The 27,827-nt window shown below is 36.7% G+C and overlaps 1 protein-coding gene, 1 long non-coding RNA gene and 1 other non-coding gene across 4 annotated transcripts in view; 1 reads left to right on the top strand and 2 right to left on the bottom strand.

The window, feature by feature from the left end:
* Positions 1 to 2,076: 2,076 nt before the first annotated feature.
* Positions 2,077 to 4,235, bottom strand: LOC121489754. Its single transcript, XR_005987414.1, has 3 exons — positions 3,593 to 4,235; positions 3,296 to 3,394; positions 2,077 to 2,492 (listed from the first exon to the last, which is right to left on the bottom strand). It is a non-coding gene; the product is annotated as an uncharacterized LOC121489754 (long non-coding RNA).
* RAB28 (RAB28, member RAS oncogene family) overlaps positions 2,737 to 27,827 on the top strand; it is a 105,628-nt gene continuing 80,537 nt past the window's right edge. The window contains exons 1-4 of one of the 2 annotated variants that reach the window (XM_041753075.1): positions 2,737 to 3,060; positions 7,656 to 7,752; positions 13,064 to 13,152; positions 26,000 to 26,129. In XM_041753075.1, coding sequence (XP_041609009.1) covers positions 2,986 to 3,060; positions 7,656 to 7,752; positions 13,064 to 13,152; positions 26,000 to 26,129 — 391 coding nt within the window. In that variant the 5' untranslated portion in view covers positions 2,737 to 2,985. The remainder of the gene's footprint in view (positions 3,061 to 7,655; positions 7,753 to 13,063; positions 13,153 to 25,999; positions 26,130 to 27,827) is intronic. The other variant, XM_041753074.1, reaches the window with a different exon arrangement.
* On the bottom strand, positions 20,946 to 21,062 carry LOC121490283. Its single transcript, XR_005987603.1, has one exon. It is a non-coding gene; the product is annotated as a small nucleolar RNA SNORA25 (small nucleolar RNA).

A 27,827-nucleotide genomic window follows, 5' to 3' on the forward strand; every position in this document is an offset into this window, starting at 1 on the left:
GCTGCCCAGGAGAGAAAGAATCTTAAGCAGACTTCATGCCCAGATTGGAGCCCGATGACCTGGGGCTTGATCTCATGACCCTGAGATCATGATCTGAGCCAAAATTACGAGTCTGATGCTTAACCAACTGAGCTATCTAGGTACCCCTCCTCTTCTTCTTTTTCTAATCAGGGAGGAAAATCTTTTCCAGATGTCTCCCAAAGGACATCCTCTTCTGCCTCATTGGTCAGAGCTGGGTTACATAATCATTTCCATTAAGGACGAATGTAAAAGCAAATTTCTGCAATAGTAACTCTCTTCATGGACAAGAAGGGGTTAAATCTGTCTTCATGAGAAACAGATTCCTCAAACTAACATTTACAAAAAACATTGCAAAGCCCTTTCAGGTACTTTTTCCTGCCAATCCTCGTTAACACACATAGTAATGTAGGAAGTTGTTAGTGGTGATGGTTGGGAGTAGGGAAAGTACTGGGAGCTAATAACAGTAATAGGGTAGCTACTATTGTGGACTAATCCCACCTATAGATGAAGAACCTAGGCTCTATGCATCGAGACCTTTATGGTGAACATGATAGCGCTTTCTTCCCCTAAAATTTAAAAGGTACCAAATGCATGACACCACAGTTATGTGTGATTGTGGGCTGAGTAGTCATTAGTTCCTCCAGATGTCCCATTTGAGAGGATTTGTAGGAGTAGAGTTACATGGCCCTGAAGTAAGAACCAGAGGCCAGGTATAGTTTTAATATAGGAACCCCCACATGTTATGGGTCTGTAGTGAGGAGAGGTTCACGTTTGTGCAAGGATTGCTGGTTTTTCGAGGCTTGCTGATCAGGTCTTTTTTGGATAAGTGAAGTGCATTCCAATTTAAGTATTAATGGAGATTAGTTTAGCTTAATGTCTCATGCAAGACTAATAATTGTATGTACATGCTTATTTGCATGGGGTGTATCATTAATGTATGACAATACATGGGGGTCCTGCTGACATACATAATATATACATGCTTATATGCATGGGGCATATCATTAATGTATAATAATATGTAAGGAGGAGAATGAACTATTAACGTATAATTAAATGTAATCTACATATGAAACCTGTCTAAAGTAACATGGCTAAGAAGCAGTGATGCCCCAACATGGACCATATCTACTGACAATGGTGAAATTGATAATTACATCTGTTAATAAGGCATTGTGCTTTACATTGATTACTTCATTTAATTTTCAACCTGTGAAGGAGGTAGTACCTCTATTTTATAGGTTGACTGTCACACACCTAGCAAGCACAGGTACCTGTGATTAAACTCCAGTGCTCCCTCTAGGGCTGGGCATTTCTTAAAACCGTACTGCTTTCCTAGTCTACTTCCTACATTCTTTCCAAGACCACCACCTCTGAGCTAAGCTTCTTGTGCCTTAAGCGTACTCATCTGTAAAATGAGATAATTCTACCTACTTTACAGGGTTCTCATGAGGAATGAACTGTGGTCATCCTTGTCATCAACAAGAGACAAGCATAGTAGGTTGGCATTATTATTGTAGAATTTATCTCACTCTGTTCAATTTTTCTGACATCTTTTACCTACCGTACTGGACCGAGATCATCCAGGACAGCAGGTCCTACATTTTGTGGGCTCGGGGCCTCTCTATACTCTTAAATGTTTGTAGATCTCAAAAAGTTTTTGTTTACGTAAGTTATAGGTATCATTACTGCTTTTAAATTAGTATTTAAGAAATGTTTAAAGTTGGGCAGCCCGGGTGGCTCAGCGGTTTAGCACCGCCTTCAGCCCGGGGCCTGATCCTGGAGACCTGGAATCGAGTCCCAGGTCGGGCTCCCTGCATGGAGCCTGCTTGTGTCTCTGCCTCTCTTTATTTTTTAAATAAATAAAATCTTAAAAAAAAAAAGTCTTAACTCTGTAACAAGCACCTGCTTCCTTAACTGCCAGAGTAATGACATCATATACATCATGCATCCCCAGGAAAACTTCTACTCGTGAGAGAATGAACGCGAAGAAGGCAAAAAAAAAAAAAAAAAAAAAAGTGTAGTATTATGAAAATAATATATGTTTTTTTACTTTATTGGAGCCCCCCCCCCCCAAGGGTTCTCCGGATCACACTTTGAGAACTGCTGCTCTAGGTTACTTGCTTGATGAATGAACCATCCAATTCTGTTGCGTCCAGAGAATCCACGGTTTGAGACGTCAAAACCAGAGGCAGAGCCAGAGCTCTGTTAAACTGAAGGCCACTCAAGGTGCTTTCCCGCAGGCGGACAGGTCCTCAGCAACCTCCGCGGCGGCCACGCTCCTCCCGGGGCGCGACCCCCAGGCGCCCCTGGCCGGTGCTGGGCGCGCAGCACCCCGCTTCCCGGGTGCCCGGAGACAGGCCCCGCCCCTCCGCCTCTCCTCCTCCTCCCGGCTTCCATGGCAACCGCGGCGCGCGTCCCAGGCGTCCACGCCCCCCCGTCGGGCTAAACCATTCGCTTCAGTGGGGGACCTGCTCAGGGGGTGATGGAAACACGGGAATATGATAGAACATCCGAATGCTACTCGGCTCCTGTTGTCCTACCTGGTGAGAGTGCCACATTTTACTTTTCTTCTTCACAGCCGCCCCTGAGGGAGTAACGCCCGTGTCGCCCTGCTGGGTTCGAACGCCTCCCCCATCCCAGGCCGGCGAATGGGCCGGCTTGCCAGGGCGGCTCGCGCCGGCGCGGGTGGGCGCAGAGGAGGGGGGCGCGACGGACGTAGCGCGCGGGGGGCGGGGCGGCGCGCGCGGGGGAGGGGAGGGGAGGCGGGCAAGATGGCGCCCGGAGAGTGATTCACCCTAGTTACGTCCAGCGGCCGCTGAGACACCCGGGCGGGGGGTCCTGCCCCCACCGCCGCCCGTCCTCCTCTCCTCCCGCCCCCGGAGGACCCCCCCTCCTACCCTTCCTCCCTCTACCTCGGGGTGGGGGTGGGGGTGGGGGAGCGGGCCTGGTTCCCGGGACACCATGTCGGACTCGGAGGAGGAGAGCCAGGACCGGCAACTGAAAATCGTCGTGCTGGGGGACGGCACCTCCGGGAAGGTCAGTCCTCCAGCGGGCCCGCCGTCCCGGGCTGCAGGAACCCCGGCACCCCCCGCCTCCTCCCCGCCGCTCGGCGTCGCCTCTTTACGGCCGGGGCCGGGGCCGGGGCCCGCCTGCCTGGAGGTGGCCTGGGGCCAGGCATCCAGTCGGCGCCGGTGAAGGCTGAGGAGAGCTGTCCAGCTCTCCTTACATTAAAAAAAAAAAAAAAAAAAAAAAAAAAAAAGTCACTTCCCACCTCCCCGCGTGGAGCGCGAACTCCTGCTTGTTCAAGAGTCGGGCCAGCATCGCCCTCCCGGGAGGCTCCCAGCTCTTCGCCCCCGGGGGCTGGGAGGACCTGCCAAGGCATCTCACCCCTTTTACTTTAGTCCAGGTCACACCTCGCCGCCCCCCGCCCCCCGCCCCGGTGCCTGGGCCCTCCCCCTCCCCACCCCCCCGGCCCCTTTACGGCTTCTCGCACCTCCCCCGCGCTGGCAGCTCCCCAGGACTTGGCTCCGGAGTCCCATTCCCTGGGGGACCACTGGGGCTCCTTTACCTAGCGGGTCGGGACACTGGAGGGCGAACTCGCTGACCTCCTTGTGCTCCAGCGGTCCGGTGGGTATTGCCAGGGGTCGCCTCCAGGGGCGAGGTGAGCAGAAGTACACGTGAGACGCGAAAACCCACGTGAAGCTTTCAGGACATGGTTGCGCGCTCAGTGAACGCTAGTTGCTGTTTTTATGGCATCGTACCTGTTGGTCCTTGCTCCTGGCACAGCACCTGTCGGCACAAGCATTCATTCCGCAGATACCTGTCGAGCTCCAGCTGGGGGGCTGGATGCTGCGGGTAGAGCTGCGCTCCTGACGGTGGGGGGGCCTACTTTAGGGCCTGGGGGTGGTGCCTGCTGGCTGAGAAAAGGAGGCTGAGGGCCTGGGACTCTCCGACATCGGGCTGCTTACATGCTGGGCTATAGGGTCTTTAACTCTGGGTTGTGGAGCTCCGGAAATGGAATCCTCATGTCTCGACGCTGGCCCTTTGGGGGAGGGTCCGTGGGACCTCGGAAGGGTCAACGACCGCCCCCCCCCCCCATGGAGTGAAGCGCCTCTGCCCGGGGTGTCTTCACACCTGTCGCTTCTGCCCCAGGCGCCAACACTGCTTCTGGGAATATTGCTAAAGTCCGTCTCCTTTTCTTCCTCCCTCCCTTTTCCCAGCCAGAGTCCCCAGAAGCGCAGGTTGTTGTGGTGACCGGTTTCCGGCGTCACGATTCCCCGTTCCTGGTGCAGCCTGGACCTCGGTTTCTGGGGTGACGGCTGCCCCTCGCGTCTCCCTGGCGGCCGGCCCTTGCAGAGCCGCTCCTGTCGTGGCTTCTGAGACTGGAGTTCCTAGGGCACCCGGGAGAGCTGGGAGCATTGTGTTATGTCCTTCTTGCCTTCCCGGATGATATTTTGTCACTGCTTTTTGTTGCTGAGGGAAAGCAAACCTAACATGCTCTGATGACCTTTAAAGGTTTTGGGGAAGCAACTTTTTGAATGGTTCTGTTGTTTTAGATGCATCACCATTGTTTCTAACACTCTTATTCAATAAAAACTTTAAGGTGTATTTGCACAGTATTTTTATTATTCGATTTTCTTTCGAATACCTTCTGATTTTTTCATTTCCTAAATCCTTTTACGGTCAACTCATAAATGAATTTGTTTTCTGCTTAAAATTACCACGACAGTCAATAGCACTGATAACGGTTGTTAAAAGAGACAAAAATTGCCCATTACCCTACATTCTGTCATAATTCTTTAAACTTCTGTTAATTTCTTTTTTCTCCCAGTATTTATCAGTTTCATACACGTGTTACTCAGTTGAAGTTTGTTCATCACCTTGTATCTGGGTTTTTTATTTAGGCTGTCCTATGTTTTCTTCTCTTTGCTAATTTAGTGTGAATAATTGTGGGTTTTCATCTGTCTAAAATTCTGTCTAGTGTAGGACAAGACATGATTTTTTTCCCCTTCCATATTGTTGAATTAGGACTATCATTCTGCTTAAAAGGGTAAGAGTGATAACTCTCTGTGGGGTTCTGATTTAGTTTCTATCATCTTAACTAATCTCTTTTAAAACTGTAAAGGCGTTTTCTGCCAGAGATTTTCAGATACCAAAATCAGAAACCTAACCTTTTTTCATTATTTGTGTATCAAGCTTTTTTCTTCGCCATACCCTATTCAGCTCTCAAGTTATTGGCAGCTACCAACAGTCCCATTCTATTTCCTTTACTATCCTTATATGAATTCAGCCTCTTTCATTTCATTCTTATTTGTATCCTGATTGAACTCGTGGCTATATTTTCTAGCATTAGTTTTTCTTGTCAGTTTTAACTTATGACATTTAAGTACATGTTGACTTTAAATACACATTGACGGAAGCAATCGAGTATTGAGATAATCATCATTAATAGTTTCTCCAAGAGAAATTTTGCTCCTCCTCCTAGTAACATGTGTTTCTGTTTCTTTCTGTTTTGATTCATACTTTTGATTTTATTACATATTTCTTAAGATTTTTTTGAGGCAAAATATTCTTTCCTGGTCTTTTTTTTTTTTTTGTATTAGTAAATGTAGTATGGTAAAAATCGTTAGCAGGAGCTCACCAAGCAAAACAATGTAAAGGATCAGATAAAGATGTTTCAGATATGGTAGATGATTGTTCACCTCACAATTATTTAAGAAGGGTATTTATATAATGACTTGAGAGAAATTATTGAATGTGAAAGAGGCCAGAGAGTCTAGAGTATTAAAGAGGAAATGCCTACCACAGATTCAGTTGATTCTCTGTTTAATTTTTATGGTATGTCCAGAAATGGTATAAGAACCCATTTTAATATTCTGTGTTCCCAGGCCCCCTACTTTTGACAGATTATACTTTATTCTAATCAAAAATCTTAGTTTTATATTTGCCTCAATAGTGTGAAGGTAAGGCTTTCAGAATCTCAAAGTCCTATTTCCAAAAAAAGAACCTTTGGATTTTTAAAATGTTCATTAATATAAAAGTACTGAACTCCGAGAACCTTACGTGAAAGTGAAAAATTATTTAAATGGCACTATGCTGTTACTTGTACCTTGAGTTTCTCTTTGTCTTGTAGAACTTTATCTACCATCTCTATATTAAACATTTTGAAATATCTGTAATAAATAGTGGCAATTATTTTTCTCTGTAACTCTGAGCCTCTTAACAGAAGATTTTGTACCCTAAGTTAAACAAGCTCAATGGCATAAATAAAGCTAAATGAAACCCAAAAAGTTTTAAAAAAGAATGCTTACCTTTTTTTATTCCAGTCTCTTAGTTTTTATATTATTGTTACATGGTTCAGGAAGCCAAAGAAATTTTCATTTGGGTGTAGTGAGTTTATTTCTAAGTGCTTAGGAGAACATCTTTCTTATGGTGCTCAATAAATATTTGACAGTGTATCTTAATTATTACAAATGCTGAATATTTAATAAAAGAATTGGAGTTAGGGTGTACAAATTGTCATCTGTATGAAAAATATGACTTTTGTGTCCAAAGGAATTTTAGGTTTTTTGTTTGAAGGAATTGAAATTTGGCCAAGTTTTCTTTTGCATTGCTGTACTTATGTCATAATTAATTATACTAAGCTATTTTGGAAATTTTATTTTAGTTTTCATTATTTTGGGAATTGACATCTAATTTTAACTTTTAAAATAGAAAAGGGCTATTTTCACTTGGGTAGTCTTTCTTAAAGAGCATAAAAGCTTCTCTTGAAGCTGCCTTTCTTCTTTTTGGTGAAGTTTACAGATAGTGCATTTCAAATGTTTAAGAAGCTTTTAAGTTATTATTTCAGTTGTTACCAGAATGATTTTAATTCTTTGATAGGAAACGGTACTCCTGAGTTTTGAATACAACTTTATTAAAAAAAAAAGTGTAGATATATGTATGTGTGTTCTGGTTATAGTATTCATTAATCTTTATGGTTGTTGGATGGAAAATACTTACTTTGTTTGCTAATATTAGTCTTAAAAGTACTGACTTTTAAATTTTAAAGATAAATATCTCAATCATATTGTAGGATCATTTTCATTTAACATCTTTAATTTGGAGAAAAATTAGACATTTAAAGATACTTTTTTTGTAGGGAAAAAAGAAAAATTATATAAATAGGCTTTCCCCTTTTAATTAGTACTTCTTATTATTGGCTGAGAGCACAGATATTCAGAATATTTAACCTCAGACATGAAATTTAGAGTTCTTTGAAATTTGTGTTGGAACTGATTTATATTGATATATAGGATTCAGATCTTTAGTTGTGTTGTTTTACTTTTCTTGTTGATAAATCTCAAATTCTAATTTCCAGCAAGGAGAAGGAGCTTGACTATCAAGGGATTTAAGGAGATCTAACAGATTAGTCTTTTGTTCCCACTCATAGCTGTTGGCAAGTGAAATTTACCTGGTGGAGTGTTAAGTCTCTCCTCCCTTTGTAACTGATGAGAACTGCTTAAAGTTGTTTGTTGGATTAATGGTAGTGTAACTACTAAGGTTACTTAGTAAGGTTTAGTAATGATTTTATGTTTATATTTTTAAAACAGAGTCATTAATTTTGATATTCTGTGCATCAATTTTTTTAGACCTCCTTAGCTACGTGCTTTGCTCAAGAAACTTTTGGGAAACAGTACAAACAAACTATAGGACTGGATTTCTTTTTGAGAAGGATAACACTTCCAGGTAAGAGAGTAAAAACTCTTAACATAGAAAATGGTACATATCTTACAATAACAGAAATGTGTAAAATAAATTTGGGGGCTGCATCTGCATGAAAATATATATAATTAGCAAATCCATCTTAGATTAGCTTTAATTAGCATCTACCATGAAGACATACTGTCCATGGGTGTGAGAGAAAAGTTTATATATTCCCCTACTTTCCCGCTGTTTTTGACCACTCCACGCATTTTTCAAGGATAAACAATAGTTGCTTATAAAATTCTAAGAAGTTTAAAAAAAATCAAATGCTATACAGTTATAAACAGATATCATGTAAACTAAATGTGAAAAGACTGGAAAGGATTATTTTTTTAAAATATTATTTTGATTAGCCTCTGCTTCAGTTTTTTGTTCGAGTGAAAGTTGGAACAGAAGTATAATGTAGCTATGGAACTTCTGTGCTCTAATATGTGAATGCTGTTTTATGCAAGGCAGCATGAAATTGCTGGCATTTAATAGACCACTAAAATTTAGGGTCCCTAGGCACTCATAAAAATACAGTTTGAGCATTCAAGATGTTTCAGTTCACCATGCAAAGAAACTATTTAGATGCCAGTTGCAGCACATTTTGTGGGAAATACAGGGAAATAATAACAAAAAGAGAGTGGTTTCTGTTTTAAGTTAGTTTCTGAACAATTGGGGCTTTAAAATGCTCTGTCCATTCATTTGTGATGGTTAAATTATATGTTTAAAGTATTTTATTAAAAGCAGTTTATCTTGATTGACTTTCTAAACCAGTCCATCCCTCTCCTCTCTGAGGAAACACATTTGAATAAAAACGGTTGCAAGTGTAGTGTCAGATTCATATACTGGAGCATGAGTGATATAGTGGGAAGGGGTTTAATAAATTCCAGTATTATTGAAATATGTTAACCTCTCAAACACCCCATCTGTCAGAAAATTCTCCATGAAAGTTTTAGAGCAGCTAATGAAAACTCTTGGTAATTGAAAGTATTCTGCATATCTTACTAGTAATATGCTCTATTATATTTTGTGATTGTCTATATTCAGCTACCAATGAAAAATAAATTGAAAGATACAGTATGAGAAAAGAATTCCAACTTTCTATTACTATGTTATTGTTCAGCAAGAGGCTTAATGAGAAGCATATGTATATTTTGTTTCATTTGTATTTCCTTTTAATGTATTCAAAACTGAAAAATCTCATTTTATTTTTATTATTCTCATTTGTTTGGATAGGTTAATGCTACATTCAGAGTATTTATAGAGGTCACTAGAAGAATACATGCACAAAATATATAATGTACATGCTGAAAGCTTATTTATTGCAACAGCTGTCAACTGATGCTAGTTGTACACAGAGAACCTTAATATATACATTTAGTTATTGACTGTTGTTTTTTGTTGCTAATTAGCAAGAGCATCAGCTTTCTGTACCATTAATATTATTTCATTTTTCTGACTTTTTTTAGTTCAAAGGCAACAAGTACCATTCAATCATTAAAACTATTTTAGGACAGATTTTGAACATTTTATGTAGGTGATACATATACTGATTTCTAATCTGTTGCACAATACTACCCATTTTAAAGTTTTGATTACTTTGTAAAAAATATTTGGTATTTTTGAAATCAACATTTATAGTATAATATTTTAGAGTTAGAAAATACTTGCATTAAAAATGTTAGGAAATTTATATTCTTAACAAATGTATATTTTAATGAATTCCTGATTAAGTTTTATTTTGATGGGTAAGTTCCAGAAAAAAAAAATAATTTTTTTAAGGCAATTGGTTTTATGTTACTTAATGGATTCAAAATTGTGTTAGCAATATCAGTAGGAAAAAAAAATGTTTTTTTTTAATTTTATTGATTTATTCATGAGAGACACAGAGAGAGAGAGGGAGAGGCAGAGACACAGGCAGAGGGAGAAGTAGGCTCCATGTAGGGAGCCCAACGTGGGACTCGATCCCGGGTCTCCAGAATCACACCCTGGGCTGAAGGCAGTGCTAAACCTCTGAGCCACCTAGGCTGCCTGAAAAAATTGTTCTAATGTGACTTGATTTTATATAGTAAGTACATTGAGAAATGAGATAAATAAATTACAAGGTGCATAGTATAAACTTTATGTATTTTAACCTTAATTTTAATTCATTGTAAGTGTCAAATTAGGATGATTAATATTTGTATCATTTGCTAAAACATCAGAGGCAGCATTATTGAATTTAAAGAGCATACTGGGTGAATCTAATGTTTGTTAAGTATTCTAGTAAGTCTTCTGTCCATTTAGATTGTTAGAGGTGAATACCTCCTGTCCATCTATTGACATTCTCTTCATGCAAGTTTTCAAGGTCATTACTTTGTAAATATTCATCCATTTTAGTATATTTCATGTTCCGGTATGCTGTATAGTCTGGATGCAACCACTGTGCAGAGTTTACTGCTTAAAATAGTGTATCTGTTAGTCAGAGATTCTGCTGATAGAGCTTCTTAAGAGCTTTAGTCAAAATACTTTCAGGAAGCTTGTGGGTACAGTCCAGTAAACAGCGTTCTACTGTGAAAAGGATTTCTAAGTCTTTAGCACAAGAAGTGGGCAGACTTGTGTTTTTAGTTCCATCTTGACTATGCAGCACTTTAAGTAAGGTTAACCAAGGCACCAAGTGTACTTTTACAAGGTCACTGTTGAATCCTCTTGGTGGCTTTGATTCATACCAAAAGCAACTTACCTGTATTTTGTCACCTCATTTATTTTGTTTTTTTTTCCCCTTGGTTACATGTCATTTCTTACCGAGAAACAGGAATTTTGTAGCATTTTGCATTTGAGATTATATTGTGGACATTGTGAACATTGTTTCCTTAATGTTCTTTGTTAGTTGGAAATTTATATTAGATGGGTTCTTGATTTTTTAAAAATTTTATAGTATTGATTATTTGAATACTCTTTAATAGGTTATTAGCTATGTCATTTTGAAAATATACATGGAGACGTTTTATATTTATGTTTGGGGAAATTAAAATGAATATTGATTGGAGTTCCATCTTTATGTGATTTTTGTTTCCCAAATAGAGAACCCCTGTTTATTTTTATTTTTATGTGTTAATAAGTCTAAAATTCAAATGTGGAAGTTAAAAATATGTTCCTAGACATATGAAATAACTATGAAGTTAGTATCATTTGTTGAAGCTATAATGATGGCAAAAGTGCTTTTTTTGGCTAGTTTTGTGGGTTATCAGTAATACATAACTATTTTTATTTCTGAGGCACTAGAATATGTATATTAAAAAAATAAGCCAACAACAACAGTGTTTATTTAGAAAGATATAAATTAAAAAAAACCCCTGCAACACATGATATAAATATAAACTTCTCAGATGGGAGGCAACTGAATAAATGATTTAGTCTTGAAGTGATGTAGTCAGGATTTGGAAATATGAATATCATGTTGTAAAGTTGTAGCTAAGGTGTTCACAATAACTAACTTAGATGGGATCTGTCAGAATTTAAACGAAGAAAAGCTTTCTAATTTTTGATATGAAGCTAAGGGATAAGATTTATTGGCCTTGAAGAAAATGGGAGTCAGTGCCTTTTATGAAGTGTTGCCTACAGTCTTACTGTAAGAAAGTTATATTGTTAAGCACTGTTTTTTTTTTTTTTGAAGTAAACAAATGACTGTAAAGAGTGTGCAAATAAAATGAATAGAGTACTGCCTATTTATCTGGGGGCCTCAGAAGAGATTTAACATACTGCTAGTGACTGCTAGTCCTTTCTCACCTGCTTAATTTGAGACAGTGTCATAGGAGAATGAGATCAGCTTTGAAACGCGAAAAATTTAGATTTTTTCAGTAAGTGGGTTTATCCCAGTTGTTGAATAAGTCTTACTTGATCTGTGACATTTTGGTTTTTGTCTTCACAGAGCTTTAAGAACATTTTTGCATTACTCTGTGAGCGTTGAAAGTGTATGTGGGAATGATGATGGGTGATAAACTTCAGGAACTCTCATTAATGCTAATGGAAGTTCCTCATGTAAATCTCAGCACGTTGGCTGAAGCAGAGACCTATCTCAAAATAATGGAAAGATTGTAATACAAATCCAACACAACTTAGAATTAAGGGTATAAAACTTGCCTGGTTAATCCAGTGTTGTACTTGCTTTTCAGTTAAATGGTGTGACTAACATTCTCTGATTTTAATGTTTGGCATTGGCATAAAAATTCAGGTCTATAATCTTTTTTTTTATTGTTTTTGAAGCAAACACATTTTTTTTTAGTGCCTTACATTTTTGTTTTAAGCTTTCTTGATTGCAAATCATTCAGAAAGGTTTCTTTTTTAGTATGGGAGTTTGTTTTGAAGGTGCTAGTTGAGACTTTGTCTACTTGTGGAAAAAATTGCATTATTTTATTAGGAGAAATACTTTGAAATGTTAAACTAAAAAGTATGTTGGACATGGTCTTTAATTTCTGGGGTTATGCATTTATAAGAGAGAATAGCTTATCTAGTAAATTTTTATATCATCCAAATATTTTAAAAAATAGACACAAGAATTTTAAAGATTGCTTTTTAGTATTTCTAAATGCTTTTGTAATGATTGTGTGGAGATTTGTTCCAGCATTATGAAGGCTTTGAAGCACATGTTATAATTTGTTTCAATGGAAATGCTTTGAACGATTACAAATGCTTCATAATATTTAGTGATATACTGGGTATGTATCCTATACTTGTTAGGAAGAGGGCTATCGTATGTGTTTATATTTTATAGGTTAAATTTGAAAACATGTAGTTTTAAAAATTATGTTTTCTATTGCATATCATAAGTGACATTTAAATTTTAGAAGTTCATCAATTTAAGTTGAAACTCTGGGTCCATTTTTGTAGTCTTATTAATCTGTACTAGAACCTATAGAGTTTAGAGTTTATAGTAAAATTCATTATGTGCTACAGGGTAGGTTAGTATATAAGGTTTATTTTTAATGTATAGTTTTTTACCCACTGTACAAGTGTTTTATCATTCCGTTCTCTGTTTAAGAGAACTTTTTAAAAAAAGTTTTGAGTAGATTATGAATTAAAGCTTTTTGTTGTTGTTGTTTTGAAGGTGATTATAAATTTGGTTCTATAGAAATGGGGTAAATGCGTAAACCTAAATTCCCCATTATGATTTCTTTTGATATTGTTTCACAATTCCAAATATCTGACCATGCAGAATAAAAGGCAAATTAGCTCCACAGTTTATCATTGTGACTTAGTATTTCCTGAAACTGTATTCATTTCTTATTTCGTTACTTACCTTTTCTGTATTCTTGTTTTTATATTTAAGGAAACTTGAATGTTACTCTTCAAGTTTGGGATATAGGAGGACAGACAATAGGAGGCAAGATGTTGGATAAATATATCTATGGAGCACAGGTACGATGTAAATTCTATGATTATTCCAATACTGAAAATACTCCTCTCACAAGCACATATAACTGGGTACACACACACACATACACACACTCTTTATAACTTGATTTTTATCTGATATGTTAGAGAAACTGATTTTATCTTTGTGCTAATCCTTTGGTTTCATCCTCCCCAGATTATAGTTGAAATGATTTGGGTCAGGGAATTGGTGTGACTCTAATAGCTTTCCTGTGCTTCCTTATATTGCTAGATATTTTTGTCAGCAGTTCAGTAAATGTAGTGATAGGTGATATTTTATATTTATTAGCTGATTTGGTTATAGAGACTGCTTTCAGAATGTGTAAACTGAATGAAAAATATAGAAGGGGAAATTTCATTTTAAGTTATAAGGACAAAAAGCATATTTATATATTTTTGTGCTATGAATTAGTTTACTAAATATTTATAATTCTTCAGATTTAATACATATCAGTATATTGCATCAGCAAACTATGAATAATTCTATATATGAAGCACATAACAATGTTTTTACATGATAATGATGTCTTTTCAGAAGAAAATCTATGTAGGTGGAGAAAAACTGCTTAAATAATAATATGACAAAATTCTTTGGCAGCATGAGCTTAATATAGACATAATTTATAAGCTGTTAAATTATTATACCAACAGAAAATATGCATGATAGTGATATACTTCAAAAAGTTAATTATTGACCTGCTATTTATTTTTGCTTATTCTTCTACTCTACTGTGTGTCTTTCACACCGTCATGAGGCATTAGAGGGGATAATAGTCATAATCCTTCTTTAGGTCTTTATTGGAGTTAAATGTTTTAAGTGGGAGAGTCTCACCTTGCTTCTGTGAAACTGTGTTGTTTCTGAGGAGTCCAGGAGACAAAGACAGAATGTTAAGCACTGTTCTGTATGAAGTTTAATGCTTTACTTATATGATTGCCTTAATTTTGGATGGAAAATAGATTCTGAGTTATTTTCTAAAACATTTAGAGGAGGATAAATGAAGCTTATATGGTTCTAAATCATATGTGAAGGCCCCAGAATTTCCTTTTTTTGCATTATTGACAAATAGATTTGGCTCTTAGGATTACTTTTCCTATGCCATTTCTATGCTGTCCTTTGTCTCCTGGAAAATCTTCCTGCTCATTTAGGATTTTTGCTTGTGACCATAAGATTTGATATTTTATGCATGTTTGTTTTTCTCTTAAAAGATATACCTCAAATTTTTGTGTCTGGCTTTTTCGTTGTTTAATTTTTTCTGTTTTAAACTGATTAATTTAAGGTAGATATTAAGATAAAGAAAAATTGCTGGACAGAGATTTGTGGAAGTCACAGTTCTTTCTTTCACTCACCTATTTGATAAAATAATCTCTTTCCTCTTTGTCCATTAAAGTCTACCTTTAAAGGTTCGTATTGGATTTAAAAAAATGGATTAGGTTAGTCAAGCTTCTCATAATATTTGACTCTCAATGTCAAATAAAATAACTTGTTATTGTTTATAGATGATCTAGAACGAGTTCCTCTTCTAGAACAGGAAGATTTTATGAATCTCAAAGCAAATAGTACTATAAAATTCAATGAACAAATCTTTTTTTTCACTAAAAATTGAGGGAATATAATGCCCGTGATTTGGATTCTCTTAATTTTACCTCTACATCATTTAAAAATTTATTATTTGATTTATTTATTATTTGCTTAATATAAAATTGTATATAAAATTAATGTTGATGTGAAATTGACATGATATAAAATTAACCACTATAAAAGTATATAATTAGTGACATTTATTGCACTCACAATGTTAGGTGGCCATTCTTTTAATGTATAGTTTTTTACCTACTATAACTCACAATGTTAGGTGGCCATTCTTTTAAATCATTTTTTTGCAGTATTTTATGCTATTATGTAACTGCTTAAAATCAGCAGACATTATTGGTCAAATTTGTAGAAATTTTAAAAAATTTCATCTTTTTTGAGAGGACCTGAGTTTAGTAAAATGTCTATATTCTCTTCTGATGTCCCTCATATCCTGTGAGAAAGAGCATGTTATATTCCTTCTTATAACTTGTCTAATATTTCTGTTTTGAAGGTACATATGATGATTTTTTCTCTTGATGGTGCCTTATATTGTTTATACTTCACAATTTCTGTGGATATAATAAGAGTATATACCCTGTTTTATTGAATAACAACATAAGTACAGTATTTCTGAGTTCATGAACATTTTCATGAAATTCTACCAGGAAACTAGGAATTCTGAGATGATAAAATTAATTATCATAAATTAATGATAATATAATAAATTTTCTCTGCTTTTCAGAGATTCTAAATTAGATTATGGAAAATACATAAAATACATTTACCAACAGTTTATTTTGTAAAATATAGGTAAATTTTTTATCTAAACCAGAGAAACTCTGATGACAATTTACTACTGTAAATTGGAGGGGGAGGATGTTACTTTTCAAAAACATTGATTTCAAAAACATTCCAATATTAAACTATACTTAATAGCTTTATATTACATAATCATATAATTATTCCTCAAAGTTGATCGCTACTGCTTCTAGAGTTCTTGTAGATGCTTATATTATTCATGAGTCCTTTGCATTTTGGTCTATGTGCCACAGGATAGAGATCATTCAGAAATGATTTTTTAAGATTTTATTTATTTATTCATGAAAGACAGAGAGAGAGAGAGAGAGAGGGGCAGAGACCCAGGCAGAGGGAGAAGCAGGCTCCATGCAGGGAGCCTGATGTGGGACTCGATTTCGGGTCTCCAGGATCACGCCCTGGGCTGAAAGAGGCGCTAAACCGCTGAGCCACCCAGGTTGCCAAGAAATGATGTTTTGACAGACTGTTTTGAGGACATCAGTTTAATGTATTATTTAAGATTTTACTTTAGGTTCTCTGTATTGTATATAGAAAGAATTATCATATGCATATGTGGGCTATTAAGCTAGTGAATCTATTTTCCTTAAAGCATTTCTTAACGTTAAGAAGTTTATTGGTGGGCTGGGAATGGACTTAGATTCAAATAGAACTGATTATTGTACCCTGTTCATATTTTCCCCCCAGTAGGATTAAACTTTAGCAGTCGTCTATTGAATAGTGTTGGTTGAAACAAAATTGGGTTGACACCCAAGAAAGAATTAGTGAGGTATTTTGACAAGAACTAGTTCTAAGAATTGAAGTATTTCCCAGTTAAATTCCCAGATTTTAAATTAACTTAAAATTTTCTAGGAGTCTTCAGAAAGATGTTATAGGCTATTTTTCATAGTGGTTACGAGCAAACACACAGTACATAGTGTTTAGTGCCCTGTAACCTGTGGCTAACAGAGGCTAATAACAAACCTCAGAGAAGGACTGGGTGTTTCATTTTTGTAGCTCTTTCCGTCCTGGAATCTAAGTGGTTTGCAAACACTGCCCTACTGAGTATAAACTCAATGAAGTGTAGTCATTTGTGAGGCAGAACATAACTACTATTGTGTGCCAGTGCCCCACACAGATGAGGCAGCCTGTTAGCTACCAACAAAAGGATTTGGCTGCCTGTATGGCAGCTGCGGAGAGTGCATCTCAAAGCTGGACTCTCTGAGACCCTCTGCTGTCTTTTACTGTGCATTTTTTTAGTTGGATATTTGCCAGCTTATAACTGATTATACAGACCTCTCTTGCATTAGTGTTTCTTCCTACAAGTTGTACTTTTTCAGCAAAGTGTATATATGGTAAGGACTATGGTACCATCTATATGATTTAACCTATTTCCACATATTATTAAAAGCTAAAGTAGATTGTCATACAAATCAGGGAGAAAAAAGGTACCTGGATTATGGGAACTGGGAACCTTTCATTTTGGGCAAGGTTAAGTAGTTGTCTGTGTACTGTGCCTGTTAAATTTCAGAACTAAATCCATACAAAAATTTACAGTAGTTAAGTATTGTCCTTTAAGACTTCAGTATTCCTTTGAAGATGCTGTCTATCTGGTTAATGGCTCATCATGTTCGTTAGATGTGATAAGTAAAATAGATGAAAACAAAGAACTGTATAAAGAAACTTTATGTAATATTTACTAAAAGTTGAGGTTTATGAAGAGAAGGGGTGGGAATCTTTTAGGAATTGCAAGGGGAAAAGGTGAAGTTAAGGCATAGAAAATATAGGGAATTTTTGTTGAAGAATTTGAAGATATAGAAGGATGTATTAAGCTTGAAATCTGATTTCCAAAAGTCACAGCAAAAAGATTTGGGATGAAGGGAAACAGTTGGAGGGTAAATTGGGAAGAGCAAGCATGGGGCAGCATGGGGAAAAGACACAGGAGAAAGATGAATGGCAGATAGGTGATAAAAGTGCGGTGATAAAAGTGCATTGGGGACATGAGACTGGGAGATGGGTTTTGATGGCCACAAGGCTGCCAAGAAAATTACTTCCAGCGGTTCCTAGTAGATTGCTTCAGTTGTTGCCAAGTTGTTACATTTCTGAGGGTGTTATACTTTCTTGTGGCTGAGAAGATTCTGATAGTTTTCTGGAAGCAGTCAGAGGAGGTCCTGATTGATGGATGTGGTGAGAGATTCAGGGCTTTGAGGGTGCTTGTGTTATAGGCTCCTGAAAAGGTGAGTACTCAGAGGTCTGACTTTGGTATATTGAAGCTGGTGTGTAGAGGCCTTGCGGGGGGGGGGGGGGGGGGGGTCAATGCCTGCTTGTATGAGTTTTGGTAGTTCGTGTCTTTCAAAGAATTGGTCCCTTTCATCTATGTGATCAAATTTTTGGCCGTAAGAGTTGTTTATATTACTGCCTTGCTATTCTTTTAATGTTTGTGGGATGGCTCCTCATTAATTTGCATTTTCTGTTCCCTCCTCTCTCTCTGTCTCTCTCTTTTTTTTTTTTTTGGTTAACCTGGCTATGGAGGTTTACTATCTTTTGGTGTTGTTGATTTTTTCTATTATTTTCTTCTTTTAAATTTACTTGATCTCTGCTTTAGTTTTTATGAATTTTTTGATCTGCTTTTATTAAGCTTAAATTGCTTTTCCTCAGTTTCTTCAAGTAAAAACTTAGATTATTGATGTTTTTTTTTTCTTTTCTAGTATATACATTCAATGCTATACATTTTCCTCTACCCACTGTTTTTGCTATATCCCACAAGTTTTGATAGGTTGTGTTTTTATTAATTTAAGATATTTTAAAACTTATCTTGAAACTTCTTTTTTTTTTGATCCATGTGTTATTTAGAAGCATGATGTTTAATTACCAAAGGTTTCGAGTTTTTCCAGCTATCTTTCTGTTATTGATTTCTAGCTTAATTCCTTTGTAGTTTAAGAACATGCTTGGTATTATTTCTAGTTTTATAAATTTGTTAAAGTATGATTTATGGCCCAGAATGTAGTCTGTTTTGGTGAATGTTTCATGTGAGTTACTTATTATATGCTTGCTTAATGTATCAGTCAGTGAAAAAAAGTGCATTGATGTCTTCCAACAGTACTAATGGATCTGTGGATTTACAGTTCTATCAGTTTTGGCATTACATATTTTGATACTCTGTTGTTAGATGTATATTCATAAAGGGTTGTTACACGTTCTTGGAAAATTGACCCCTTTATCATTATGCCAGGTTTTATACTTAATACCTTTCCTTATTCCGAAGTCTGTTTTGTCTGAAATAAATATGAATAGAATATTCCAGTTTTGTTATCAGTAGTGTTAGCATGGTATTTCCCGATCCCTTTACTTTTAATTGTGTCTTTATATTTAAAGTGAATTTCCTGTAGGCAGTGTATAGTTGAATCTTCAATCTTGTTTTTTCGTATCCTCTGGCATCCTGTCCTTTATTTTTATTTATTTATTTATTTTTATTTTATTTTTATTTTTATTTTTGCATCCTGTCCTTTAATTGGTATATTTAGACCATTCACATTTAAAGTGATTATTGATACAGGTTGGTTAATTTCTGTCATACTTGTTTTCTATTTCTTGTGCTAGTCTTTTGTTTTCTTTCTTTTAAAATTTTCATTGTTTTATTTGAGCATTTTAACTCTTAGCCTATTAGTTAAACACTTTTTAAAAAATTTTTTTTTTTTTAGCAATTGCCTTGGAGTTTCCAAATATATATATTTTTAACTAGGTTAAGTCCACCTTCACATGGCACTGTATTGCTTTGCCTGTATAGTTCAGATACTTGATAAAAGCATATTCTTAATCCATCCCCCATCCTTTATGACATGGCTGTCATTCATTTCACTCACCCATATGCTGTAATTAATTATTCGATACATTGTTATTATTATGGCTTTAAAAAGTTGTATTTAAAAAAAGTATTTTATATAATCTAAGAATAAAAAAATGCTTTTATTTTACCTTTACTTACTCCTTTTCTGATACTCTTCCATTCTTTATATAGAAATCAGTTTCTGACCCATATCATTTCTCTCTCCCTGAGGGCCTCTTTTAATGTTTGTTCAGGGTAGGTTTGCTAGCTATGAAGTCCCTCAGGTTTTGTTTATTTTGAGAAAGTCTATTTCTCTCTCACTTATGTAGCATAATTTTACATATACAATTCTAGATTGGTCCTTTCCTTTTTCAACATTTTAAATATTTCGCTCCTTTCTTTTCTTATATAGTTTCTCTGTAATTCTTATCCATGTTCCTCTAGAGATAACGTAGTAGTTCCTCTCATCAACCCTTCTCTCACCCCAGGCTTCTTTTAAGATTTTTCTCTTAGTTTATTTTTTTTTTAAAGATTTTTATTTATTTATTCATGAGAGACACAGAGAGAGGGAGAGAAGCAGAGACACAGGCAGAGGGAGAAGCAGGCAAGGAGTCCGATATGGGATTCGATCCTGGGACTCCAGGATCACGCCCTGGGCCGAACGCAGGCACTAAAGGAGTCCGATATGGGATTCGATCCTGGGACTCCAGGATCACGCCCTGGGCCGAAGGCAGGCACTAAACTGCTGAGCCACCGAGGGATCCCAGTTTATTCGTTTTAAGAGAGAGCGAGAACATGTGTGAGTGAGAGGCTGTGGGGGAGGGTTGGCAAGCAGAGGGAGAGGAAGAGAGAATCTTAAGCAGGCTCCATGCCAATCTCATGACCCTGAGATCACGATCTGAACCAAAATCAAGAGTTAGACACCTAACCGACTGAGCGACCAAGGTGCCCCTCGTAGTGTTTTGTGTTAGTTTGAATATATGGTGTGCCTACATGTAATTTTTTTGGCATTTGTCCTATTGTCTTCTGAGATTTCTAGATCTGTGGTTTAGTGTCTTTAATTGATTTGTGGAAATTTCTTGGCTATTGTTACTTCAAATATTTAAGTTCTATTCTCTTTTCTCCTTCTGGTAGTACAGTTACATGTATGATATCCCATTCAGAATTGTCACATAGTTTTTTTGATGTTCTGTTTTATTCATTCTTTTTCTCTTTGCATTTCAGTTTTGGAAATTTCTGTTACCTTAAAGCTTACAAATTCTTTCCTAGGCTGTGTCTAGTCTACTGATGAGCCCCTCAATGGCATTCTTCATTTCTGTTGTAGTAGTTTTGATATCTAGCATTTCCTTTTTATTATTCTTAGTGTGTCCATCTCTTTGTGTACATTATCCATCAGTTCTTGTATTTTGTCTACCTTTTCCATTGGAACTTTTTAAGTCATTAAATTTTTATTTTCTTCTGCTGCCAATCACTGTAGTTCCTCTAGAAGTCAGAACCATAATCTTCAAAATAGCCCTGAGGACAAATGTATATTTGAAAGACATTTCTTCTTTCCTACTTGACCAGTCCTGGATAGAAGCAGCTAAATCTTGTATCTCTTCAGGAAAACATAGCACTATTACATCCTATGGAGAACTCTAATATTTGGTCACAGAGTTAAGAGCCCTTGGTTTTAGTTCCACAAAGCCCTTTTTGAAATGACCTAGCCATTGGAACCTTTTTAAAAATATTTATCATAGTTGTTTTATAGTTCTGATCTGATGATTCCAAAATCCATATCATATTTGAGTCTGGTTCTAATGCTTTTTCCTTCAAACTGCCTTTTAGTGTGTCTTCTAATTTTTTCTTGAAAGTGAGATATGATGTGTAGAGTAATAAGAACTCAGGTAAATAGGCCTTTAGTGTGAGGTTTTATGTTAATTGGCCAGGAGTTGGTCTGTCTGAATGTTTGCTGAGGCTCTAGGTGCCAGAGACATCCAGTTCCTCTAATATCCTTGTTTTTTTCTCCCCTTTCTCAAAGAACTCTTCCTTTGAAGTTTGTTTTGCAGCTCTTTCAAGTGTAATATACTACTATTACACTGGATCCCAGTTGGTGTTATGGTAAAGTATGGAGGCAGGGAAGCATTCTATACTCTTATGATTAAGTCACAGTGTTATAGTGGACCTGTGTTCCTTGGCTGTGACTGTCACAGGTATTTATTAGCTCTTCCCACTTGGGTGAGACAGGATGGCTAGAAGGGCCTGGAGATGGGAACCAGTCCTCTCCCTGTGTGAAATAGGACACCGACTAAGCATTTTTCCTGGACAGTATGCCTTTTTTAATGGATAGTACTCTGGGTGTATTTTAAAATGGTTCATTTCTCCCTCGCCATGTCAGAGCCATGTGAACAATCTTTCTTGATGCTTTACCAAGAGGATCTGATGGGATTTCTGCAGGTAAAATCCATGAGTTTATCCCCGTAACAGTATTGCCTTGCAGTTTTTCATTCTCAAAGTGGATCACACGCAGCCTCCAGCAGTTTATCAAAATTGTTATTTAAATGTTGCCACCCTTTACTGGCCATAGTGGCTTCTGCTTCAGGTAAGTTCATTTTGGCTCTGACTCTTTGGATTCATCCAACTCCCATATTTCAGAGTGGTGATTTATTCTGCAAACTCAGCTCTCTGCTTTGTCCAAGAAAAGTCATTGATTTTTAGTTTGTCTAGGTTTTTTCTTACTGTAAGGATAGACGTGATGACTTCCAGGCTTTTTACAGGTCAGAGTTGAAACTGAAAATTCTAGAACTTTTTTTGTATTTTAATGCCTTTTTGGTTTTCTCATTTTCCCTTTTCAGATTTTGACCTCATTGGTGTAGGTCAGAACCGATGAAAGATTGTCATGTTAGGAGCAAAGATGGAATCATGTTTTTTTTTACGTTAAGGTGTTATTGAGACTGGAGTATGTGAACAGATGTTTGGGTTGGTGGATAGTTAGATTAATGAGAGGCATTTATTCTCCCTTTCTTATGAGTTCTGGAAGATTCCTAAGTATTGCTCTCTGAAAAATATAGGACACATTGATCTAGATCAGGAATTAGCAAACTTTTCCTTAGAGAACCAGATAAAAAATATTTTAGGTTTCACAAGCCATACTGTCTCTGTTGTAGCTACTCAGTTCTGCAGTTAGTTGTAGTATAAAAGCAGCCATTGATGATACTTAAACAAATAAGTATGACTATATTTCAATGCAAGTTTATTTATAGATATGGTCTTTGAGCCAAATTTGACCTGGGGCCATAGTTTACTAACTCCTGTAGTATTTAATTAAAAACATTTTATTTATTAGAGGGAGAGAGAGAGCCTGCTAGTGGTGGGGGAGGGGCAGAGGAAGAGAGTGAAGAAGAAGTGGAATCCCTGCTGAGCAGGGGAGTATGATGTGGGGCTCCATCCCAGGACCCTGGGACAGTGACCTGAGTCAAAGGCAGACACTTCATGGACTGAGCCACCCAGGTGCCCTGATTTTTTTTTTTTGTAAGTAGGCTCCATGCCCAGCATGGAATCCAATGTGGGACTTGAACTCATGACCTTGAGATGCAGACCTGAGCTGAGGTCAAGAGTCAGAGGCTTAATCAACAGAGCCACCTGGGTGCCCCAGTAGTATGTAATTTTTATTCTGTAGTTCTGCTCTAGTACTGATAACAAACGGGATGGTGACCACATTTTATTTGCGTATTCTATCATATTCACATACTGACCCATGCTGAGGTGAAGATTTTCATATGTTGATTTAGAAGAGTTACAAAAATCTTAAGGTTTATTATTATTTTTTATTTTTTTATTTTTTTAAAGCTTTTATGTATTTATTCATGAGAGACATACAGAGAGAGGCAGAGACACTGACAGAGGGAAAAGCAGGCTCCATGCGGGGAGCCCGATATGGGACTCAGTCCTGGGACTAGGATCACGACTTGAGCCAAAGGCAGACGTTCAACCACTGAGCCACAGGGGCATCCCAGTCTTAAGGTTTAAGAGGTATCCTAGGTCAATGGCTCAACCTATGAGTGTAAAAACTATCTCAAAGTTGCCTTGAAAATGTGATTCTTACTCGAATAATAAGATATTCCCAGCAATTATGTAGCATGTTTTTTTTTAAATAAGTCTGTTTTGGGGTGCCTAAATGGCTCAGTTGGTTAAGCATCTGCCTTTGGCTCAGGTCAGGATCCCAGGGTCTTGGGATTGAGTCCTGCATCAGGCTCCTTACTCATCAGAGAGTCTTCTACTCCCTCTCCATTCACCTCTCCCCCCACTCAAGCTTTCTCTTGTTCTCTGTCTCTCAAATAAATAAATAAATAAATAAATAGAATATTTAAAAAAGAATAAGTCTATTTTTATACTTCACATAATTGTGTAGACATGGCAAGTATTATAAAGGTGAATGACAGAAGCATTCCCCAAGATCAGCAGGTGGTAGGGCCAAAACTGCAATCCAATAACAATCTGACTTTCAGGGCAAAGCTCTTTTAACACAATATATTGTATCATTCAAGTCAACTGGACATAGAGTCAGTAGGTTGAAGATTAGTTTTCTTCAAAGGCCAGTTCTGGGGCATTTTTCTTCTTTTTTCTTTAAGATTTTATGTACTTATGTATGAGAGAGAGAGTGCACGTGTGTGCGCATGGATGCATGTGTGTACAGGAGAGGCAGAGGGGGAGAAAGAGGAAGAGGGAAAGAATCCCAAGCAGATTCCATGGAACACGGAGCCCAACCCGGGGCTTGATCTTATGACCTGAACTGAAACCAGGAGTCAGATGCCCAGCTGACTGAGCTACCCAGGCACCCCTGTGGCATTATTCTTAATAAGAAAAGTGGACTTTTGCTGAGTATTTCAAATAATTCTATGTTGGGCATTATTTCAAAGCATTTGGGAAAATAGAGATAGGTGTCTGAGTTATCAAAATGAATCAGTCAAGTGATTTTGCATAAAAATTTTAGAATTTTTAAACTGGAAGGGATCTTACAGACCATTTACTTTTAATGATCTAATTTTAGAGGCAAAACAACCTGAGATCCAGGGAAGCTAAGTGACTTGGGAGCCAGGTATAATTCAATAAAAGAGCATGGTATTAGAAAGTTATAAGAGTAATATGCTATAACTGGCTTGAGAAAGTCAGTCGTTAAGTTTTTGGAAATTTTTGTGACCCAGTTGAATACATTCATGTTTAAAAATTATATATAAACTCATAAAATATGCTAGAAACAAAGATACATACACAAATATGTCATTTACTAATTATTTTATCATATATTTTTGTTATTTATGTTTTTGAGATTATTTATGTTTAGTGTATTTGTATGGTGCAGGTGTAATATGGTGGTGTCCTACCCAGCTCTCCTCAGTAAAGTGACCTCAGTAGCTTTAAAATGGCCCTAGTGGAGTATTTACACCATAAAAAATAGGTAAATTCTACAAATCATACTCTGAAATTCCGTACCCCTACCACAACCCTAGGCAGTTGATTAATATTTACCAGCATATCACTGGTATGTGTGTTCTATACTTGTCTGTTTACGTACCTGGCCTTGTTGCAAGACAGTGTCTTGAGGTTTGTAATTTATACCCCTAGGACCCAGCACAATGCTTGGCATATAGTTGGCAGACAAATGCTTATAGAACGAATGAGCGGGCTTTATATTCATTCAGCCCTTGATTCATATCTGGCTTCATCACTTGCCTAGCTGTGTGACCTGGTTATTATAACGTCTGTTTATTAGTATAATGAGAATAAGAATACCACTGTTGCATGATTGCTGTAAGGCCTAATGAAAAGGTCTAAATATATGTCAAGGTACATAGTAGGTACAAAAATGTAGTTAAAATTTATGATTATAACCTAAGAAGAAGGAGACATAATGCTATTAGGGTCCAGACTTACACTATATGCAGAACTTTGATTAAGTGTTTGACCACAAACTGGATGAGAATCAAGAATGTGGCACTGTTATTTTTGTGTATGTACATACTTCTCCTTCCCACACAAAATAATGGGATATATTAAAAGGAATATGATATATAAGAGGCAGGAAGCAATCCCTCTGTTATATTTGGCTTTGTTCAGGCTCTTATTACAGTATCATGTCCAGTTTTACATTGCTCATTTTAAAGAGGATGTCAAAAAGCTGTATGTAGTGTGTCCTGGGAAGAACCCAACAACTATGATTAAAGGGATAGAAAATAGGTCCTTTGAGGCAAGTTTAAGGAATTGAGTTTGTTTATTCTGGAAAGGAGACGGTAAAGGAGTTACTTAACTATCTTCAAGTACATGAAGGGTTATTATAAAGAGGATACTCTCATGTTGTTCTCCAAATGCACAGAGGGCCAACAGAGGAAATCGACTTATTTCATTTAAAGAAAATTGTGTTAAACATTAAAATTGACTATCAAGGGATGTCATGGAATCTCCATTTTTGAAAATATTTAAAAAGAGCAGCAGCAGATGGTTATTTATTGAAAGGTTTAAATGTTTGACCTCGTGAAAGTTACAGGCAGGATTGTAGACTGTGAAGCTTTTTTACCTCTATGATACAATTTTCTTGAATTTATTTTAACTTACCATGCATATGCCAAGTACCTTACAAAGATTCTGTAACTCTTTTGTGACAGGGAATTCTCTTGGTATATGATATTACAAATTATCAAAGCTTTGAGAATTTGGAAGACTGGTATTCTGTGGTGAAGAAAGTGAGCGAGGAGTCAGAAACTCAGCCGCTGGTTGCGTTGGTGGGCAATAAAAGTAAGTTATTAATGCTTATTTATGGATGGTAGCTATCCTGTCCATAGACTATCCTATAGTCTTTATTTTTACAAAAATGTTGATGTTTAGAAACATAAAAGATTCAGCTTTCCTGGAGTAAGTACATTGCTGGAGGAGACCATATTTAAAGATGTATACAATGTTTTCAGTACAGTTTTGATGCTTGATCTGTTGTAACTGCTCTGCTGCTTTGGCCAGTTCTTGTTCAGGTAAGTTCTGTTCTGATGGTGTGTTTTGGCTTCCTGTGGTCTGAGGAAGCAGCATGGACTGTTAAGAACAGCAGCACAGCTGCAGATTTTATGATACTGCACTGCAGCTTCAGCTCTGCCCTAGAGATTTTGAGAGATAGATTTCATTAGTGATCCTCTGTTTCTAGGAAAGAAAGCAGTGGAATTTTGTGTGTGTTGTTCCTTACTCTCATTTCTCATAAAGTTCTCTTTCTAAATTTTTGGCGTTTGTTGTAAAATATGTTTTTAAGAGAGTATGTTGGGGAGGAGTAGTGATTGGTAAAAATGGTGGGTAAGTAATTTTTGAGATCTGTCTCTTGGGCTATAATATACAGCATATGAAATTATAAGACTGAATTTAGTACAAGACTGTTAGTTGGTTCATAGTCCTGCAATGTAGTTACCTGGAAAAGGAGACGTTAGTAAGGGTTTTTAAATATATAAAATATTATGATATGACCTAATCTTCTACAACTATTTGAGGTCAGAAAAAGAGAAAATGAATTTAAATTATACCATGGAGGATTTAGGTCAGGAATAGTTTCCTGACTACAAGCATTGTTAAACCAATACCAAGTATACTACCAAGAGAATTATCTTCTCCAAAGGTCTTTAAAAGTATAGTGCATTTTTTTTAGTCTGTAATTATTTAGGAAATAGTACTTCCTGAAGGACTAAACCAAAATTTCTTCATTATGTGGTTTTGCACACTTAGATGAACATTTAATAAATCCAAGCCTTACTTTAAAACCATTATAAAACAGGTGTGGATACCATTTCTCTGAAGAGTTAAAAATATAAATTTTATAATACTTTTTTTTTTTAGAAAATAGTATTATATATCATGAAATGGATGACTTGGGTAAGAGATAGAGTTTTTTTTAAGCTTTAGTTGAATTTTGCTCTTCTGTTCATAAATGATTCTAATTTAATGAATCAGATGCTTTTCAATTCATTGAAATTCCCCTTTAGAAATCATAAATTTTTTTTTAATTTTTTTTAATTGGAGTTCAATTTGCCAACATCTAGCATAATACCCAGTGCTCAGAAATCATAAGTTTTGATGACCTTAGTTCTATTTCTGAGTGCAACTTTTCATTTTTAGGAGATTGTTTCTTAGTTGCCACTGGCTTATGTTATGGTTAAATTTGCGCTTTATTGGCAGTTTCTCATCACCTTTTAGGAAATTGTAGAGCAGGAAAAGGATGGGGGTTGAGAATTGTTTTCATTTCTTTCAAGACATAATCTGACTACCATCTAGAGTAATGGTATAGTGGCACATAATTATATACATTATGTTATGTGTTTATGCTGTCCTGTGAGGCATCTGCCATTGGTCACTGTCAAAGAGAGGCTGTTGGACTAGATGGGCTATTGGACTGTGCTGTGATGCAATTCCTAAGATTTAAAAACAAACATTTATATAAGTTATATGAATTTATGCAAAAAA

This window comes from Vulpes lagopus, chromosome 4 (assembly GCF_018345385.1).
Source record: "Vulpes lagopus strain Blue_001 chromosome 4, ASM1834538v1, whole genome shotgun sequence".
Lineage (NCBI taxonomy): Eukaryota > Metazoa > Chordata > Mammalia > Carnivora > Canidae > Vulpes > Vulpes lagopus.